The following is a 22,042-nucleotide window of genomic DNA, read 5'->3' on the forward strand; positions in this document are numbered from 1 at the left end:
ATAAATCAGTTGATACCTACAGTGAAAGCTTTAGTCTCTTCTAGATAAATTCTCTAGTCTTTAATCTTCTGTTTAGACTATTTAACTTTATTTCTCCAGATAGTACAAATTTATTTTCTCAGTAGACCTTTAATCTAATTGAGAACTATTTTACAAATAAAGATATTGAATATTTTATACAATTTCTGTTTTGCTGACAAAGTACTTTTTATTTTAATAGTTTTTTCTTTCAAAATAATGACTTGTATTAACTTGTAAATATCAGACTATATTGTAATGTCACTAAAACACAAATTTCAAAAAACTGCATCTTCACACATCAACATTTGAAAAAATACATTGAACTCATGACCTTGTTTACTTTTCTCGTCATTTTCCCAATTTTGTTAATAACTCATAAACATTTTCCCAACAGAGAAAAATCTCAATCATTTTTTATTTTACCATGCTGACAACCACTAACACCAACAACAATAGCCCGGAAAGATTCAGTAGAATTATTCATCTGGCAATCTCCCAGCATCAGTAGAGTTTCTGCAACATTTATCTTACGAAATTTAACAAAACATGATATTCAAGGATCAACTTTGTCAGAAAGGGGAGGAAAATTGCCAAGGTTTCTAAAATGTTGAAGCATTATCTACCTTCCGAGCAAATACCATATATGCTGATTGGACAAGTTCTGTTTCACAGTACCTAGTACAGATGGCTTTAGAAACACTTTTGTAATGTTAAGCGAAAAAGAAATTATGTGAAGTTAGGGTATACAGGATAGTGGTAGATACCAGCAAATCTGAAAGATAATAGCACCCATTAATCTTAAACTAGCCTGTAACTCTTCCAAAGATTAAATTATCCCCTGGTAATCAGTAATATACTTAAAGATGAGTTACCCTTTCAGGCCACTGATGCAGGTTTATATATAAACGCAGTGGCCTGGAAGAATTGGAGTCAGAATAGTATACAATACTAAGCATCATTCCACATAAGACTTTAAATAAAAGGATAAATTGCTCTGTTTATTTTACTGTGCAAAGAAGACATTCTACCCTTGTATTTTCTGATAATTGCATAGTAGTTAAGTACAGTTGCACAAAGCACATGTAGATTTTATCTTTCCACGAAGAATGATTTTTGCCCAAGTATACGGAATACTCCAAAGAAGAACATACACAGATATGACTGAACCCAGAAAGGCTTGTTAAGTGAACAGTGTGTGTTGTAAATAGGGATTGGGCTATCCCTTACCCACAGTCCTTTTCAATTCATGGGCTTCAGAGTCTATGTTAAAAATAAAAGATTTTGTGTTACACATGAAAGAAAATTTAAAATATCTATGTGAAACAAGACTAAAGAGACCTCAGCATTTACACTTACAGTATTAGTAGTGCAATTTCTTAAAACCGAATACTTAAAGTGATCATCTGTATTATTCCCTCTATCAAAGGTTGAACTCTCTTTTATCTTCTTAAAATTTCTGCCCCAAACAGTCACCAATGACAGCAAGACCCTAAGGGCACCTTGGCACAAAATCCGAAAACACCAAAAAACAAAAACAAAACAAAACTCACTCCTCCTGATGCTTTGCAAGCACCAAACAGTAAAACTGAAATCATTTTCTCCATTAAAAGTTTCCACTTTGTCAACCAAAACTCACGCAATGGAATTCCCTTTACCTAAGCACCAACTCTGAGTATTACTGTCCAACAATAATTTTAAGAAAACATGTCTGCCTTAAGAATTAATTCTTCACAGAAAAGGCGCTCTATCAATTAGTATTCTAAATTCTCAAAACTTCTCTACCACGTGTCAAAAGAAAAACCACTCTTCCAATCAAAAAGTTCTACCAGTAAAGGAAAATTGTCAACACACGTTTTGTGCTAGAATGTTGGGCCATTGTAGTAAATAGTGTTCTCCCATCATCAAAGCACACAAGTCAAATGTTTGCACCATTAAACCACCTCTGAAATAGCAGCTTCCGTTTGCATGAAAATCTTCAGCGTGAGGTCACCTGGACGGTGGGTGTGCGCAGTGCACAATAAGCATCCTACCTTCATACAGGGCTTTGAAGCCCTGGGCACTCACGGCGAAGTCTGTCGTGAACCACAGAGTAAGGATGGAGCCGGTGCTGACGATGCAGGAAGGGAGCTGAAATCCCGACAACCTAAATTTCAAAAAGAGGTGAATACAGTCAAAAAGCGTGAACTTGTTATTGAAGCTTATTTGATGAAGTCATTCAATTCCTCTTTCCACTGTGGCCTGTTTATTTGACATAAGTCACTGAACAATTACGTGATCCATACACCAGGTGTTGCCAGGTAATTGAAATGAAGCATTTTCAGGGACCAGAGTTTGCTTATTTAAACACTTTTTGAAAAGATTTTTTTCTTGAAGGACATGTACAATACACCATTGTCTAAAGAGAGCGCACAGAACTTACAGCAATGCAGTCATCCTTACACCTGCTGTGCGAAACAATGTAACACTGCATGTGCTTTTGAGTTTAGTTTTCTCTTAAATTATTAGATAGTGTGCTGTCACAACTCATCATTAATGTGCTTATTCTTACTATCTTCCCACCCCCCAATAAATCGGTTTCTCTTGAAAAGAAAACAAATCCTAGTCACAACGTCAGAAATAAAAATCAATGACTACCTTGCGCTCAGGTCAAATGAATTGATTTTGATATTTGGTTTTCAAGACAAATCTTTTGGATTTTAAGATATGTGTTTCAATTATAACTAGGTTGGGATATATTAAGAAATCTTAATGATGAGAAAGAACTCTGAAGGAGTGAACTAGTATAATAATATGTAAAATATAATACTTTACAAACAGATAGCTTTTCTAAAGGTTAAAGAGATGCTTCAATTTATATCTTACCTAAAGTTTACTAATTAAATAGTTTGTCTACAGTTGCATGGTTTAGTGTAGTCTGAACAAAAACTTCTGACTCAAAAAAAAGAAAAAAATCAACATTCATTTCCAGGGGGAGAAACTCTGTCTTGCCAGTAAGTCTACGGTATTAAAGGCCTAATTACAACCACTGTAGTTGCAGAATCAAACCAGAAACTAATAAGAGAAAAATGACAGGACAATTGTCAACCAGCAAACAGCACACTTCTAAATAATCCATGGATCAAAGAAGTCTCAAGGGAAATTTTTTAAAGTACATTAAACTGAATGAAATATAAACACAAGATATCAATATCTGTAGGACTCAGCTAAGCAGTGCTGAAGGGGAAGTTAACAGCACTGAAAACATACATTAGGAAAGAGGAAAATTCTCATATGTGTAATCCAAGTTCCCATCTCAAGAGCTTAGAAAAGGGAGAGTAAAATAAACCTAAAGCAAGAAGGCAAGAAATTACAGATAAATGCCAAAATCAATGGAAATGAAAACAGGAAAGCAATGAAACAAAGCCTAATTCTTGGAAAAGATCAACAAAATTAACACATGTAGCAGAAATGACCAAAAAAAAAAAAAAAAAAAAAAGAGGGGGATAAGAATAAATAGAGATAAGAATAGGGATAAGAATAAAGAGGGGATTAGATAAATATCTAATAACAGGAATAAAATAGCACGTATTACTAGAGACCCCACAGATATGGAAAAAATGCTCTAAAAACTACACCCATAAATTTGACAAAACTGAAATTGCTTACTTCCTTAAAACACACACACACAACAAATGACCACAACTTACTCCATGAAACAGAAAATGTGAATAACATTTACATTACATTTAATGTAATGTAATGTAAATGTTAATGTAATGTAACATTGAATAGTTACACTATAACTATTAAAACTCCCCTGAAAGAAAAGTCCAGGCCCAGGTGGTTTTACAGAAGAATTCTTCTGCCATAGACTGAATGTCTGTGTCACCCCAAAGTCATATGTTGAAATCTAATCCCCATCACGATGGTATTTGGAGTGGGGCCTTTGGGTGGTAATTAGATCATGAGGGCACAGTATCCTTATGAAAGCGACTCCAGAGAGTTCTCTCGCCCCTTCTGCCATGCGAGGACACAGCAAGAAGACACTGTCTCTGAACAGGAAGCGGGCCTTCAGCAGACACTGAAACAGCGGGCACCTTGACCTTGGACTTCCCAGTCTCAAGAACCACACGAGAGAAGTTTTTGTTTTTTATAAGCCACCCAGTCTATGGTATCTGTTATACATACTAAGGCATTTACCTAAATGCACCGAGACATCTACCAAACATGTAAAGAATTAACAATTTTACGCAATCTCTTCCAGAAAACAGAATTGGATAAAACACTTCCTTACTCATTTTATGGCACTATTATTACTCTGTGCTATGGACTGAATTGTTGCTTCCAAAATTTGCATAGTGAAGCCCTAACCCCCAATGTAACTGTATTTGTCATTTCTTTATTTTTTCAGTTTTCATTGGCATATGGTTGATTTACAATGTTGTGTTAGTTTCAGGTGTACAGCAAAGTGAATCAGTTTATTTGTAGATATGGATATGGATCTATGTGTGTATGTGTATATATATATATATATATATATATATATATATATATATATATATATCTCCATTCTTTTTCAGATTATTTTCTCATACAGGTTATTACAGAATATTGAGTAGAGTTCCCTGTGCTATACCGTAGGTACTAGATATCCATTTTATGTACAGTAATGTATATATGTTCATCTCAATCTCCTAATTTATCACTTTCCCCCAGGTTTCCCCTTTAATAACCATAAATAAGGCTTTTAGGAGGTAATTAAGAGGAACTAAATTCATAAGGATGGGATGCTAATCCAACAGGACTGGTGGCCTTATAAGAAGAGGACAAAGAAGAGGAAGAACTCTCTCTGTCTCTTCCCTTTCCTCCGACCCTGCCACACGCGTGCACTAAGAAAAGGCCATGTGCTCGCACACCCAGAAGACAGGGGTCTACGAACCAGGAGGAGAGTCTTCACGAGAACTTGACCATACTACACCCTAATATCAGATTTTTAGCCTCCAAACATGTGAGAAAATACAGCTCTGTTGTTTAAGTCACCCAATCTATGGTATTTTGTTGTGCAGACCAAGCTAAGACACCCTGCTACCAAAGACGGACAAAGGCAGCACCAAAAAAAAAAAAAAAACGAAAGAAAGAAACAGACAAATATCCCTCATAAATACAGATGTAAGAGTCCTTAACAGAATAAGAGAAAATAGAAGTAAGCAATAGATAACAGTTGTTCAATAAGGCCAAGGGGTGTTTATTCCAGGAATGTAAACACAGTTCAGTATTTGAAAATCAATCAACGTAATCTGCCATAATAACAAGCTACAGAATAAAATCACAGGACTGTAATATTCTATGTAGGAAAAAGCATTTGACTAATTTAAGCATCCAATCATGAGAAAAACTTTCAATAAAATACGAATGGAGGAAAAATCCCCAACTTGACAATGAGTACCTGTAAAAAAAAAAAAAACAAAAACAACAACCTACATCTAACATTATACTTATTGGGGGAAGACTGAATGCTTCCCCCTAAGACTAAGAACAGGCAAAAAGGTATGGTTTCACCACTTTTATTCAACATTATGCCAGAGGATCTAGCCAGTGCCATAAGCCAAGTAAAAGAAATAAATGCATACGGATCAGAAAGGAAAAAATAAAATCGACTCTACTTGTGCAATTAGCTACATAGATTATGCCAAGGAGTCTACAAGAAAACTTGAGTTAATACTTGAAATTAGCAACTGCCCAGGATACACAACGAACATACAAAATTCAGTTTTATTTATACATGCTAGCACTGAACATGTGGACACCAAAATTAAAGATACAATGCCATTTACAATAGCCAAAAGAACACTTAGATATAACAGGTACAAAACTGTGTCCTGAAAACCCTATAATGCTGAAGAAAGAAATGAATAAAAAATTAAAGAGAGCAATATACCACGTTAATAGACTGGAAGACTCAACACTGTGAAGATGTCCATTCTCCTCAGACTTATATGTAGGTTTAAGACAATTTCTGTCAAAATCCCAGCAAGACTTTTTTTAGACACAGCCAAGATTCTTCTAAAATTTAAATGGAAAGCCAAAAAAAAAAAAAAAGAATGGCTTAAACAATTTTGAAAAAGGATAAAATAGGAGGAATCAGTACACCTGTTTTCAAGACTTACTTTGTAGCTACAGTAACCAAATCCATGTGGTACTGGCAGAGGGATAGACCAATCCATCAGTGTACCAAAACAGAGAACTCAGACTCATGTAAATATGCCCAAATAATTTTTGAAAAGGTGTAAAGGCAACTCGGTGGAGCAAAGAAAGCCTTTCAACAAACGGTGCTTGAACAACTGGACGTCCACAGGCAAAGACAACCAAAAAGAGCCTAGACCAAAGTCTAACACCCTATAGAATAATTAACTCAATATGGGATCACAGACATAAACGTAAAATGTAAAAATATACAACTTTTAGGGGAAATCATAGGGGAAAATCTTTAGGATCTTGGACTAGCCAAAGAGTTCCTAGACTGGACACCAAAAGCACAATCCGTAAAAGAAAAAAGTGATAAACATTAAAACCATTCGCTCTGTGAAAGACCCAGTTAAGAAATGAAAAGACATGCTACAGACTGCTAAAAAATATCTGCAAACCACGTATCTGACAAGGACATGTGTCTAGAATATATTAAAAAAACTTTAAAGACTCAACAGCAAAAGAACAAATAATGTAATTAGAAAACAGGCAAAAAACAAAGTGTCGATTCATCTAAAAGGATATACAGATGGCAAATAAGCACACGAAAAGATGTTCAACACCATCAGTCATTTGGGAAATGCAAATTAAAACCACAAAGAAATATCACTCCTATTGTAGTGATATACACACCTATTCAGAATGGCTAAAATGAAAAACAGAATATACACACCTATTCAGAATGGCTAAAATGAAAAACAGTGACAATACCAAACACTGGCTAGAATGTGGAGAAAATGGATTGCTCATATATCGCTACTGGGCAGAACCACTTTGGAAAACAGTTTTGACAGTTTCTTAAAAAATTAAACATGCAATTATCAGATGACCAAGCAATTACTCTCCTGGGCAGTATTTACCCCAGAGAAATGAAGATTTATGCTCACACAAAACCTGTACTAGAATATATATGAATATATATATGTACACATATATATACACATAAACATACACTTAATAATCAAAAACTGGAAATAACTCATATATCCCTCAAGAGGTGAATGATATACAAACTGTGGAACATCTATACCATGTACTACTATTACTCAAAAATAAAGAGAAATGAACTATTGATTTATAACACCTGGATGAGTCTCCAGAGAATTATGCAGAGTGGGAAAAAAGTCAACCCGAGATAGATTACGTACTGCATGACTTTAACATTCTTGAAATGACAAACTTATTGAAAAGGAGAACAGGTTATTTGTGGCCAGTAGTTAAGCAGGAAGTTGGGACAGGAGGGAGGTGGGCGTGGCCATAAAAGGACCACATGAGGGAATCTTACGTTCTGTGTCTCGACAGTTTCAATGTCGGTATCCTGGCAGTGTCCCTCTACTACCGTTTTGTAAGATGTTATCTTTCGAGAAACTGGGTAAAGACAGCTGCATGTAAATCTATGATTATCTCAAATTTAAAAATTTAATAAAACAAAAGACTGGAGGGCTTTGGATGGAGGCACTCAAGAAAATATATATAGATTAAAATCATCAAATTAGTACAAAAACACAGTATTTAATAATAAGACATTCTCTCATTAGATTCAAAACTTAATTGAACAAAAAAATGTTGATTATTTAGTGTAGTCCGTTTTGAAGTTTTAATATTTATTACCATAAGTTTAGATATCAAATAACATGGTAGCACTTTAAAATAAACACACATTCATGTTTTCTTTACTGAACTTTAAAAGGAATCATGAATAGGAAGGGAAGAGTCAAACTATTATCTCAGAAAAAAAGTAACAACATACTAAGAGTTGTAAAAACAATGTTATATGACTACTGTTTGGAAGTTTGGGGAAGTTCAACATGCACAATGGTAGATAAAATATATACAAGTGATCTGCTTTAAATCGCTGAAATGGAATGCACTCATTCGTATTTGAGCACGAAAGAATGAAGTCCAGTGTTGGTTGAGAGGGGTAGGAGAGTTGATTCAGTTAATCATTGAGACCGGCAAGAGCTAAATTTGTGGTTCCAATGTTTATAGCCATTACCCATCACACCAGCTGAGAGTGAGGAATCTGAACAATGACCAGTGAGGAACTCACTCTTCAGTCTCTCTGCAAATACGCTGATGAGGATGTACGCTGCTGATTATCTCTGTAGTACATCATTCGTATCCTTTGCATGAGGACTCTGGGGATAAATTTCAGTGTTATCTTCCTTCAGGAAACATATGTTCTTCGGGGCAACCAGTTTATTTTTAACACCTAGTAAATCATGGAGCTGTTTAAGTTGCTTAGTGTTGACTAAAAGAAAATTTCAAACCAAATTTCTGGCCTTCCCTAAGCAACGTGTGAATTTTTATAGTAGCCTCGTTGCAGATTCTGTAATTTGCATTCCTTCAGAATTTTATCTTGCTTCCATCCATGTATCTTTAGATCTTTGTAAGCCACTTTATCTCTAGATATAACTCATCATGGTATTCACACAGTGGCAAGTCAATGAAAACAAGAAAGAAAGAAAATTAACACTGCTTTCCCCTCCCCATTTCTATCAAACCCAATATCACCTACAACATATGCACATTTGACCTACTTCTTCCTAGAGTGCAACTCAGAAACATGGTTGTCACTGTTGAAAACAATCCTAGCATCCTAGTCAAAGCATTGGGTTTTCACCTGACACCATCACTGAATCATCTGTGGGAAGAGAAAGAAAATGATTAGAAAAGGGAATGGGTATGAGAAAAGTGATAGAAACATTTCACTCTCAGCAAAAAAAAAAGAAGAAAAGTATAGGTAGCAAAGGTCCAAACCTCTCTCTCTCTCCCCACACACACATACACACCCCTACCTCTGTCTGTCCTTTTCTAGCTGCCTGCCTGTTGTCTGATAGAATCTCATTTACTATATTTTCTACTGGGAGAAAGCAATTCCCCTCTCACATCCTGCGATCTGGGTAAATGATACAGCCTGTCAAAGATGAGTGATTATTAAATAAAGTAAGGACGATGTGGGGCAGCCCTTCTATATTCTCAGTGCTTGTTCACTCGGTAGAAACATGAGTTTCAGAATCGAACAAATTTATTCTTCTTCCATCTCTCAAGAAATTACTAGAATGAATTGCACTTAGAAATATATCAAAAATATTGTGTATCACTCAAGATACTCAAATTGCTGATACCAATGCAATAATCTTGAGTATTAGAAGTGGTGAGGCTGGAGAAAAAATAAGAAATTGAGTGAAAAGGTCAGCGGAAACAAGACTGGTGTGAGCACAGTTTATTTCACATAAATTAATGAGGAAGTTATAACTCCATTCAAGAGAGGTACACTCCTAAATGAAAATAGTACCTATTTCATTTATTTTTCTATTCTGTTCAAAATATCATTTATAACAATTAATACAAAAGTTATAAACCTACTTACAGTATCAATTTCAATGGTAGATTTTTATCATGATATATTTATATACATTACATTTATTTGAACTGTTGCATAGTTCCACTGCTAAAAAAAAGTTTGGATTTTAAACTCTGTGAGAGCTTCATTTAACTTCTCTTGGGCAAAGCCAAAGTTAAATACTTTATACTTTCTTTAGATTTCTATTTTCAAAAATTTTAGTATGTCCTATGATTGGCCCAGCAGCAAAGATATTTGAAGCTACTATACTTGAAGTCTTCATTGTTTTTATTAAAAAGTTAAAACTATAAGTCTTTTTTTAATATTAAACAATTACAAATGCAGATGTGATATGTCTGTACTGTACTGTCTGTTTTCCCCTTCCCAAAGCTCTTATCACATCTGTTTGAGTCTGGTTTGATTTAACAAGAAGAATGTGATGTAGTCATTTGGTTTTATTACACTATTTTAGCCCTACACTGAGTTCCCAACAATTCTAGGTTGCAATTATTAGACCAAAAAAGTCTAGAGGTAAAACATTTGGTAAAATTGCACATTGACAAAAGCCTAAGAAAGGATTTCATGTTCAGTTGTACTCTGTTCACTTAACCACAAGTTATACAAGGGAAGTAATCAACTTTATACAAAGAAAAATCAGGACATCTTGTAGTAAGACAGATGCCTTAAGTCTACAAGTCAAGGCATCTTTTCCTATTGTCTAGTGCTTACTAGGAATTAAAGAGTCACTCTAGGTAGTTTGTTATCTGCCTTGTGAGTAGGAACGCAGAAAGAATACCTAAATGATTTACTGGTGCCATTTTGACATGGTTTTCCATGCTAATTTCAGGAATAAAAAGTTCCTATGCCCAGTAGATATCTGCATTTCTATCTACGTCTCTGTGGATGTACAGAGACATACACATGTGATGACGTCTTCTTCCTATAGTAAGCTCAAAATTGTACCTGGGATTCATTTAATAATAATGTCCATGCCAAGTTGTTTTAAAACAATATACATACTCCAGAAGTGTTAGGGCTTTTTTCACATCTATGAAGACTGATATGTATGTACGTAATTGGACAGAGCTCTTAAAAACAAGAACTGAAAACCTTGGAGGGAAAAAAACAAAACAAAACATAGTTGACTAACAAGTCTTGAACTTTCTTATCAAGATTTTGTGTGAGAGGCAGATGGCTATTTGCCCTCTAAAAGGGTTAAGTCTCTCTTACATGAGTATCTTTGGTTAAATTTTGAGAACGTCATGAGATTTCTAGTAGCCCGTCACTAATATTAATATTAGTATTACTATTGCTATATATATTGCATATATTTTAATATTGTTATATATGTATATATAGCAATTAAACCATTGCCTTTGCTTTAACTTACACCCTTCCTTCCTAAGAGGCTAACATCATAAAAAACATCTCATTTTCCTTAAACATATCATTGCTCATATCATGGTCTGTACATAGTTTACTTCTCCCCAGAATCCTGAGAGGAACTGCACTCAGTTACGGTGATTTAGTATACTTGGCCTATCTTAGTTTATGCTAAATAAAAGTGTCCTCCTAATGGAATTCACTCTCAGCTAAACACTACTCTGTCATAAAAATGAATTTTTCCCAAATTACATTCTAAACAAATTTGCCAAGACTTAATCCACTGATCCTCTTTTCCTATCAATGCATCAAGCTATTTTGAGAAAGTGATTTCATAATTACAGTGTCTATGATACATTATCAGAAACAAAAATCTAAGCAGATTTTGCCCCCAAGCATGAAATAGCATCCTCTCGGTGTGACTCTATTATGACAATAGAAACAGCATCATTTATAAATGACACTAACATAGTAACAGCATTTTCCACTCCTAAGTATGACTGTAAGTACTTTAACTCCAACGTTCTCTTCCTCTGCTCTTGAGCCTTCTGGGCTATCAACTTCATCTCCACCTGAGTGATAAGGATCCAGAAATTGTCTTTCTAGTGCAAAATCCATTAGTAGGATTTTTCTATCAAGATCTCTTTTCAATCTTTTTTCCCCCAGGTATGCCACTTTTCCATGTTAAGATTTGACATAAGCCCTGTGCTACTTTAGAATAACTCAAAGGCTTTCTGCTTTACTTTCTCATCTGAGGGTTAGGATATTTAATGCTCATCTAAATTTCAGCACAGCTATGATAAACAAGGCAAGGCCCTAAATGATTTCTTCATCGGCAAGCAAAGGGATTAGGCAAAGACCCCTAGAGTTTATTTCAGGGCTCAATCATGTTGAGAAAGTATTTCAAAGACCTGAAATGATATGCAAATTTATTTATTTCACTGTGCTCTGACAAAGTATATTTTTAAATTGAGATTTCCTTCTTAATTGTGAATCTAACTTCTTCTGTAAAAACTGAAACCTGAATCCAGTAGTTAGGTAGTCAGATGGAAACTCTGTATTTAGAATTACAGATTCTCCTCAACTTATAATGGGTTACATCCTGATAAGATATTTTCAACTTATGATGGCTTTAAGTCAAAAATGCATTTAACACACTTAACCTAAAGGACATCAGCTTCTCCTAGCCTACCTTAAACGTGGGGCTCAGATCACTTACATTAGCCTACGGTTGGGCAAAATTCATCTGACACAAAGCCTACATTATAAAAAAAATAGTGCAGAATATCTCATGTCACTTATTAAACACTGTACTGGAAGTACAAAACACAGTGGGTTTCAGTGCATCCTTTGTTCACCCTCCTGATCGCACGGCTCACCAGGAGCTGTGTCTGTCTCTGTCCAGCATCACGAGAGAGATGGGACCGCATAGCGCCAACCTGAGACAGATCGCAATTCAAACCTCAGAGTACGGCTTCTAGTGAATGCATATGGCTTTCCTACCACTAGCAAGTCAAAAACTCTTGAGTCAGGGACCATCTACAAATACACACAAACACACACAGAAGTAGAAAGGAGAAAGATATCTAGAGAGAGAGACAGACGAAACTCAACGTGGAATGATCGCTCCTCACTTACACTTTATAACTCCTGACTGACAGCCCACACTAGCTGCAACCTAACATTCTCCTGACTCTCCTATTGAAACTCTGTAGAGTGACTCTGTCTGGGTAAAAACCAGAGGCAACTGAAAAGGAGGAAGAGATAGGAGGAGGAGAGAAATAAAAGAACCTGTGTGTCCCAACACAGAAATGAGGAATCTCTTCTTCCAACAATTTTGAAACCAAGGGCTTTCCACGAGTCTGGCGCATACAAGAAACGCAGCCATGCTTACTGAGTTCACAGGCTAGAGAAGGTACTGGGACAATTGGCAATGTTATTTAATTGGGCAAATTAATAAAGCTATATATACTTAAAAATATTTAAGTATTATGTAACAGTTGGGTAAAGGAGAATTATTTCAAATAAACGGTATATTTTTTTAAGGCGGTGAAGATAATCCACGTTTACACACATCTTCATGACTGCCAGTGTGTTCTCAGAGGGCTGTAAAAATATCTTAAGGGCTTTGGTAAAGTTCACAAACAAGAATAGACACAGGCATTAGGAAAATCTAGAAATGCTGGCTAGTAGGAAAAGAAATTTATGTGTAATTAAAAGAGCATAAAAAACCCTTGTTAAAATATATGCATTTTATAAACATGGCTAGTAATTATTTTAAGAGACTTGGGAAAACAAAACGAGAATTCAAAAATTTCATCAAATGGCTTATCAGAGAAAAGTTAACTCACACAAGGGACCTTATCTGTGTCCTACACGCAGCTGTTCCTCAGGACAGAGGCTGGAGACAAGGAGGGTTCGATAATGCATCCCAAAGTCTGGCTGTAGGATTCTAGCCCGATGATGAACGAGTGATCATTATTATATGTCACTCAAGAGTTCATGACCAGTTGCTTTCCTAGACTTGGGTTCTAACACGCACACCGACTCTAACACCAGCTGACCCCATGGGCATTTTGCCAGCTGCCTGTCACTGTTCAGAGATTGTCTATACCACATGCTCATGAAATCCTTAAAATAACACCCTGTTTTGTGGGAGAAGAAACTAAGCCTCAGAGACCTTCATTGACCTACCTAAGACCACAAAGGTGGTGAGTATCAGAGTCAAGATTCAAACCCAGGAATCTCTCTTGAGCCTGTGTTTTTAACCCCTGGAAGCTCACAAGGGATTTCAAACTGGGGCCATAAAGGACCTAAAACTATACTGGACCAAACCGATGGGTAAATAATCAGTAACTTGGGCTTGATGACACAGTGGTATGTATAGACAATTAATCCAATTGTTGAAATGAAATCATTACGTAAATGAATGATAAAAGAACCAAGCTCTGAACCAGGAACAGGAAAGACACTGGAGGCAAATCCCTGCCCAGTTCACAGGCTGGCCATTAAGCATGCACAGCCCAAGGGGACACCACAATGATGGGTCACTGACCCGCTCCCCTTGCAGCCCTGAGCTTCCTCGAAGGATACCTGCCATGGATGTGTTCACATGCACATCTTGAGAACCGTAAACGGTAAATTTAATAAAGCCAATCCTTTTCTCTTGGCTTTGTTTTGCTATAAGGAAAAGAATATGTCTCATGTTCTTTATGCTCAAATCTGCCCTAGTCTGAAAGAGCTAATTTTTTTTCTCATTCCCAGTCATGCCCCTGGCATGTGAATATATAAAATTCTCATCTTTTGATTGAAAAAGACTATTTACGCCCTGCACCCTTATGAATTTACAGATAGAGTTTAAAATTTGCATACATTTCCCTTTCTCTTTCACAAGGCAGAACTTTAGAGGACCTGGAAAAAGGGGAAATGGATGGAAGCTTGAAACACACAAGTGAAGCAACAGTTTTTTTGGCTGTTTGACCAAAGTTGGGAGGATGGGAAAGAGACAGGATGAAACATGAACACGTGTGGAACTTAGGTTTTTGACAGGAGGCATAAAGAAGTGATCTTATTTTCTCTCCACATCTCAGAATTAGCAGCTTTAATCCCTTCATAAATAAGGATGAGGAATTTTAAATTATCTGGATCTAGGAACACCAAATTTGAATATCTGGTAGCACAAGTGCATTTTCCAAGTCACCCATGTTCCTCATGACCCCGTCACGGTGATGTCCCCACATATCCCACAAACCAAGTCAAAGTAATAAATGACAAAAGGAAAACCCACCAAATCCTGAGACCATGTGTTTAAGAAGAACCCTGAATGTACTAAAACAGAAAAAAGGAGCAAACAATGTGTGTTATGGTCATCAAGACACATCAAACATTTCCACTGAACGGAGATGAAGGAGGAAGCTGGAGGTCGCCTGTATGATCTGACTTACTCTCACTCCTGTTTGGAAGGGTATAGAGATGGTGACACAATGGCAGGAATGAAATAGGTCTATTTCCTCAAGAAAAACCTAGTTTCTGTTATCCTATGACTCCACATGCCAAAAGAAGGCAACAGATTAAAACCAATCATCTCCCATCGAAAAATTTACGTATTCTAATCATTCATATTTTTCACACATTCTTCTATTCCTGGAGAAATTTAAGAACACTATAGTGTTGAACCAAGTCTAATTTTAGATAGTCTTCTATAAGATACACTGGTGGTGTGCAAAGACAGCCAACCAACAGTAGGTGTAGGAAATAAGGAGGAATAGGAGGGGTTTTTTATTTATTTATTTTTATGACTTTATTTTTTATTTATTTTATTTATTTATACAGCAGGTTCTTATTAGTTATCCATGTTTTACATATCAGTGTATACATGTCAATCCCAGTCTCCCAATTCATCACAACACCACCACCACCACCACCCACCCCCGCTTTTATCCCTTGGAGCTTTTTAAAGTATTAGTGATACTACTGATACATTATTGTTCAAAAAAAAAAGATAATAGAACTTGAACAGAGAATGTAAACTGATGCACAAGTACGTCAGTCACTGATTTTCTTGGGAAAAAATCTTATCAATAACTTCCTTAACTGACCTACATCTCCGTAAATGATTACACCTAATTTTGGCACAATTATTTTATTTTTTTCATTTTTTCATTTTGTTTTATTTTTGGCTGCGTTGGGTCTTCATTGCAGCGCACGGGTTTTCTCTAGTTGCGGCGAGCGGGGGCTACTCTTCGTTGCGGTGCGCGGGCTCCTCATTGTGGTGGCTTCTCTTGTTACTAAGCATGGGCTCTAGGCATGCGGGCTTCAGTGGTTGCAGCACATGGCTCAGTAGTTGTGGCTCGTGGGCTCTAGAGCGCAGGCTCAGTAGGTGTGGCTCACGGGCTTAGTTGCTCCACGGCATGTGGGATCTCCCCGGACCTGGGATTGAACCCGTGTCCCCTGCATTGGCAGGCGGATTCTTCACCACTGCGCCACCAGGGAAGTCCCAATTCTGTCACAATTATTATGAGACACATAAGATGCAGGACTGTGAAGTGTTGAGGCTTTATTTTAATTATGAGACCAAAACATGTAGCCTCAGGAGTGTGATGACCCCTGCAGGTGGTCACCATGCAGGTCTGGAGTTCATATATTTTGCTAACCTAATCACAGGCTGCCACAAAAATCTTTGAAATTCCTCCTTTGGGGGTGAATCCTTAGTCCTCCCCCCTCCTTCGACTTCCAGGGACATCACCCATCGCTCTCATGTTCTCCCCTTGGAACACGAAGCCTTCAGCCTCGTACATCAATATCCGGAAACTAATTGTATCAGTGAGTGATTCACTGCACAGCACAAGCGCCTAATGAAAGCCAGCTTGCTGCTTCCCTGCGGGGAGAGTCGTGTTTTAGCAGGAGACACACGTGGAGCTGATCCCAATGATGGGACCCAGATGCTGGGGACAGGCAGGGGGGGATGTGCTGTGGGTGGTGTATGTCTGTTTGGAGGAGAGCAGTCTCGGCCATGGGCTAAAAGAAGTCCCACCAGATGACAGCTAAACTAGGCTAGGTAACACGATCCTTGGCCAGACCCCCACCAGGGCTGGTGTGTGATTCTACAGTTCCTCTTGCAAGCGATGTAAATCGTGAAGCCCTGAAATCAAGGGGTGTGTCAGATGCAGATTTCACGGCAAGCGACTGGAATTTTAACCAAAGTCTATATTCCTAGGGTTGAATCCCACACACCACCATCTACAACTCCACTTTTTCTATCACGAAGAACAAAGTGAATTCACATCATACAGAGCAGCTTGTTAAAATACAGGATGCAGTCAAGATCATCCAAAGATTGATCATTCCAGGTTTTAAGACCAAAACTAACACATCCCATTTAAGTAAATATATTTCCTCATTTTAGTAGAAGGAACAGAGGTGACAAAAAATTGAGAGAATTAGATTTCAAGGTGTCACTGTCTTACGAAAATTGGCTTTTGGGGACATTTAAGGTTTCACATGCAAAGCGTCTTCTTACTACAGGAGAAAATTAGTTCTTATTTGAATAAGGGTATTTTTAAAAATCTACCTTGTGTTAGAACTCGCTTTGTTAGTATGTAATGATGCTGCCAACCTCTCCTGCTTGTAGAGGTTAATTGCCTGGTTTATTAAATAAGCTGCACGGCTGGGATCCAGGCACGAACAGGAAATGTGCTTCTCCAGTTCCGTACCCTGCTTTTCACGACACCCTGGGTCACTGTGCGTGAGCTCCCGTACTTTTTCCTCCAGGTCATTCAACACGATATGCTACGGGATGGTTAATGATAGAAAAATTAATGGGATGGCTTCTCTCCAGAAGAATCCTTTGAGGCATTCTATGTTGGAATGGCAAACACAGTCAAAAAACAAAACAAAGCCTAACTTTGATCTCTCAACAAAACAAACCAAAACAAATGACAGACCAGATCTCCAACTGAAGAATTGTTTCTGAAATAAAGTAGTAGAAAAAAATTAATCTTCAAGTAACTGACTTAGGAGGGTTTAGTTCAAGAGAAAAATCTGAGTGGATTTTTTAAAAGAAATAAATCATAAGACATTTCTGGAAACCCCAAAATAATCAGTGCAGAAATTGAGCTACATTTTCTGGAAATGATTAAATTATCCATAAAATTGGAAACATGTTCCCAAAGAAAAAAGTAACACGAAAATTCTCCTCTTGAGATGTCCTTTACCTAACCCTGTATATTTTACTGTAATTTTTTCACATACGTACGACAGCTGTCTACAGATGTTCTGAACAGAGTATTAGGTTAAGAAGTGTTTCTGTTTTATATTCTACCAGTATTTGTTTGCCTGGCCTCTCAGGGACCCAGAGTTGCACAACGGAGTTCTTTCTTTTAAGAGCCTTTGCATATAGGAATACTGTACCATTTTTACACACTATTGCTAATGCTGCCTCTGCATTCAGTGTTTGTGGTGCCGAGAGGGGAAGACCTGATTTGCATCCCATGTCACAGCCAAGTTGAGGTCTATGGGCTCACATGTAAAAGGGTGCAAGTCAACCTCACAGCCCACACAATATGCCAAGAACTCGAATGGCCTCACCTGGGGAGCCAGCTGTTAGACTGACCTATCTACCTGCTTAAACGAATTCTCTAGGTGTTTTCTATATAATTTCTCTTAAATTCTCACAGAAAGCCAATGACATGATCTGACCTCCCATTTACAGTGGGGGCAGGGATTAGTCCAAAGCCTCTCAGCCATCAAGGAGCACAGCCAACATCACACCCATCGTGTCTGCCTTCCACGTTGGTGCCCTTTCTACCACACCATACTGCAATCAAGGAAAAAATAATTTTGAGTGTGCTTGTTCATTCATAGACTGCTAATTTAAAAAGGAACCACATTCAGAGAGTTAGATCTTCAAGGAACTCCCAAGCAGTTTTATTTATTTTTTTTAAAATTAATTTTTATTGGAGTATAGTTGCTTTACAGTGTTGTGTTAGTTTCTACTGTACAGCAAAGTGAGTCAGCTATACATATACATATATGCCCTCTTTTTTGGATTTCCTTCCCATTCATGTCACCACAGTGCATTAAGTAGAGTTCCCTGCGCTATACAGTATGTTCTCATTGTTTTTAATAGACTAAACAAAGCCATTTTGATAGATGGTTCTTTCTTTGAGAAACATAGAAGTACAGATATATTGAATTCTTTTTTTAAATAAAAACTCAACTTGGAGAATATGCAGTTTTCATTAAAAATAAAAATAAATCTCTCAGTTCCTTTATTATTGTTATCAGTTGATTTTCTCAGCAATGAACTTCATTTTAATGTTTCAAAATAAATATTACATCACCCTTATTACATTATTTTATTATTTTTCTTCTGAGGCAAATCCATAGGGTTTTGTTTTGTTTTTTCTTTTTTTTCTGTAAAGCATTTGTTCTCCATCTTTTTTTGTTATTTTTTTAAATTTAATTTTTTTTATACAGACGTTCTTATTAGTTATCTATTTTATACATATTAGTGTATATGCAGCTTTATTTTTTAGGGAGGAATTCCCTAAGGTCTCAGAGACCGGTCGTTTGTCTAAATGCTCATGGATTTAGTAACTGGGACAGCAGCAAATCTCGATTCTCTGGACTCTTTCCTGTATGATCCCTTTCCTACGGGGGCGTGCTGCCTAATGAAAAGACAGCTGAAGTGGGTGGATCCTTAAGCTCAATGCATTCACATATTGCTGCATGCTCATTGCCAGAGACAGCAATAGACTCGTGTCCTGTGGCACCTGCCTACAGGAAGATACCATGTCAGAATCCCAGCTTGATTCACACATGTTACCTTCCATCTCTAAGCCACCAGGAGTTTGGGAGCCCTGCAGAGAGACATTATGAATAATCACTCTCCTTCCATTTCATACTCACACTATCCCATCGAGGAGTTGGCATTTACTCAGGGCTCCTGGAGAGGGAGCCACTTATGAAAACTCTCATGGCCTTAACACTCAATTGAGATTACCTACAATTACCTGCAAGTATTTGGCTACAAATGAAACCATTCAAATCATATGCCCTCATTCACAAGGCATTTCAAGAATCAAAAAGATGTGCTTATTATTCAAGATCTCATTCTTGAAATTAAAGAATGTATTATCTGAATCTACATTGTGTATATGAATCTACACTGCATCCTCTTAGAAGCATTAAAATAGCAAATACTTGTTCTAATAGAGTTTAAGTATGCAAAAATAAGCTTGAAAGTTTCAAAAAATGAATTAATATGCACTGCTGGACACTTCATCAGCCCTAGAAATTTTCATTTTAGTACTAAATTACATACGACAGTCTCCTTAGTAATCTTGGCTACTGTGGGTCTTACTGGTACCCTCCTAATTTCATCAGTCTTATATGGGTCAGACCAATCAATCAATTGATCAATTATTTATACCCCCTTGTTATTGCTTGGCTAAGAATTTTTCCAATTATTAATAAAATAATTTTAGACTAATTTGAAGTATAATACCTTTCTTAAAAACTGGAAAAATGAAAATGACCTTTTACTGATGCCAAAATTAAGATAGCAACTGACATGTTAAATGTGTTTTTTATAAATTATGAACACTGTAAAACCAACACGAGTATACAACTTTATGAATTACTAAACTATTTCACATAAGTTAATTACTTAATAAAATCTTTAATTCAGTGACTCTTCTCACCTAACTTCTTTCTAACATCCTTTTAAATTTTTTCACATCCTTTTCTATTCTCTCACATTGAAATACTAAGCTGAGGTAGTTATATACATATACACACAAACATATATTTGGAAGTGTATACTTGAAGTATTTATATAAATAAATATGTAAATATTTACAAGAATAAATCTTTTGACTATATTTTTCATTCTAAAGAAATATTTATCTATCTACTTCAAGGTAAAGGAAAGGCAGTATTTTAAGGGAAGCTAGAACAGAAGTTATGTAGAAATGCACATCGTAAAGGCCTACACCTATTAAAGGCAGGCTTCAAATTTAATTCTAAATTTCTTAATAGTAAAGAGAATATAAACCAGCTTTATATTACTGTAGAAGAAGCCGAAACTCATAAATACTGACTTGGATAAGAGATGTAAACCCAAGCTACAAAAATTAAAGGAACTCATAAGAATATCATCTTTTAAAGATAATAGTATAGCATAAGAAGATCACAGAAAAGAACTATAAAATGTTTACCAAACATAATAGTGAACAATATATGCTTGTAAGTTTGTATAAATGAGTGAACATGTAGTCTTGGACACTTCATCAATGCTAGACATTGCTACACATTCTTATTTTCACAGGAGTTAAAGATCTCAATGTAAAAATATTATATTAAAAGTAGCAGTGATAAGCAATCAAAACCAGAGTTTTGATGAGAATATTGGGGAAAAAAAGATGCTCATTCTTTCAGAAGTACAATTTTGGTGTAACTTTTTTTTTTTTTTTTTTGCTATTTTGGACATCTCTCTCACAATTTAAAATTAAGAAATGCTTTGACCCCAAAATTTAACTTCTAAAATTTGTCATGCAGCTATACATACACATCTACATGAACTATATATTTATAAGCTTATGACAGCATTGTTACTATAACCAAAATAGAAAGTCAACTTAAAAGTATTTTAATTGGGGAGAATTTAAAGAAATGATAATTCATTTATACAATGATAAAATGGATACAACGAACCCGTAAAGAAGGATTGTGCCCTCGAGCACACACACACACGCCTAATTATCCCTCCCCTCATACATAAAATATTTCCTTCCTTCCTTCCTGCTTCACATCTTTATTGGAGCATAAATGCTTTACAGTGTTGTGTTAGTTTCTGCTGTACAACAAAGTGAATTCGCTATATGTAACCATATATCCCCATATCCCCTCCCTCTTGCGTCTCCCTCCCACCCTCCCTATCCCACCCCTCTAGGTCAACACAAAGCACCAAGCTGATCTCCCTGTGCTATGCAGCTGCTTCCCATTAGCCATCTAGTTTACATTTGGTAGTGTATATATGTCCATGCCACTCTCTCACTTCATCCCAGCTTCCCCTTCCCCACCTGCACCCTCAAGTCCATTCTCTACGTCTGCGTCTTTATTCCTTGCCCTACCACTAGGTTCATCAGTACCGCTTTTTAAAATTCCATGTATATGCATTAGCATACTGTACTTGTTTTTCTCTTTCTGACTTACTTCACTCTTGTTGTTCACAAAAAAGAATCTGTCTTGGCAACTGTGTTCTCTCTCCATATGTGTGTGTGATGTTTATAAATAACACAAATTCACATCACTGCTGACACACATGCACAGATATAATTTTGGAAGATGAAAAAAACTTAAATAGTCAAAGTCATTTGCTCTGAACAGAAAAAGGTAGTAGCATGGTATGGTATGGAAGAATAATTTCATTGTATTCAGCTGTTTCTGCTTTTGAAGATTTTATCACGAGAAAGCATTAGTTTAAAACTAAACTTAAAATGTTAAACATCTGTATCTAATGGAAAGTCTAAGGCACGAGATATTTTTTGTAATTTTTTTCTGACC

The 22,042-nt window shown here is 36.4% G+C and overlaps 1 protein-coding gene across 1 annotated transcript in view; it reads right to left on the reverse strand.

The window, feature by feature from the left end:
- CSMD1 (CUB and Sushi multiple domains 1) overlaps positions 1 to 22,042 on the reverse strand; it is a 1,790,960-nt gene that overhangs the window by 1,252,562 nt on the left and 516,356 nt on the right. The window contains exon 3 of the mRNA XM_082374695.1: positions 2,052 to 2,164. Coding sequence (XP_082230821.1) covers positions 2,052 to 2,164 — 113 coding nt within the window. The remainder of the gene's footprint in view (positions 1 to 2,051; positions 2,165 to 22,042) is intronic.

This window comes from Balaenoptera borealis, assembly GCF_965194805.1.
Source record: "Balaenoptera borealis genome assembly, chromosome: 21".
Classification (NCBI taxonomy): Eukaryota; Metazoa; Chordata; class Mammalia; order Artiodactyla; family Balaenopteridae; genus Balaenoptera; species Balaenoptera borealis.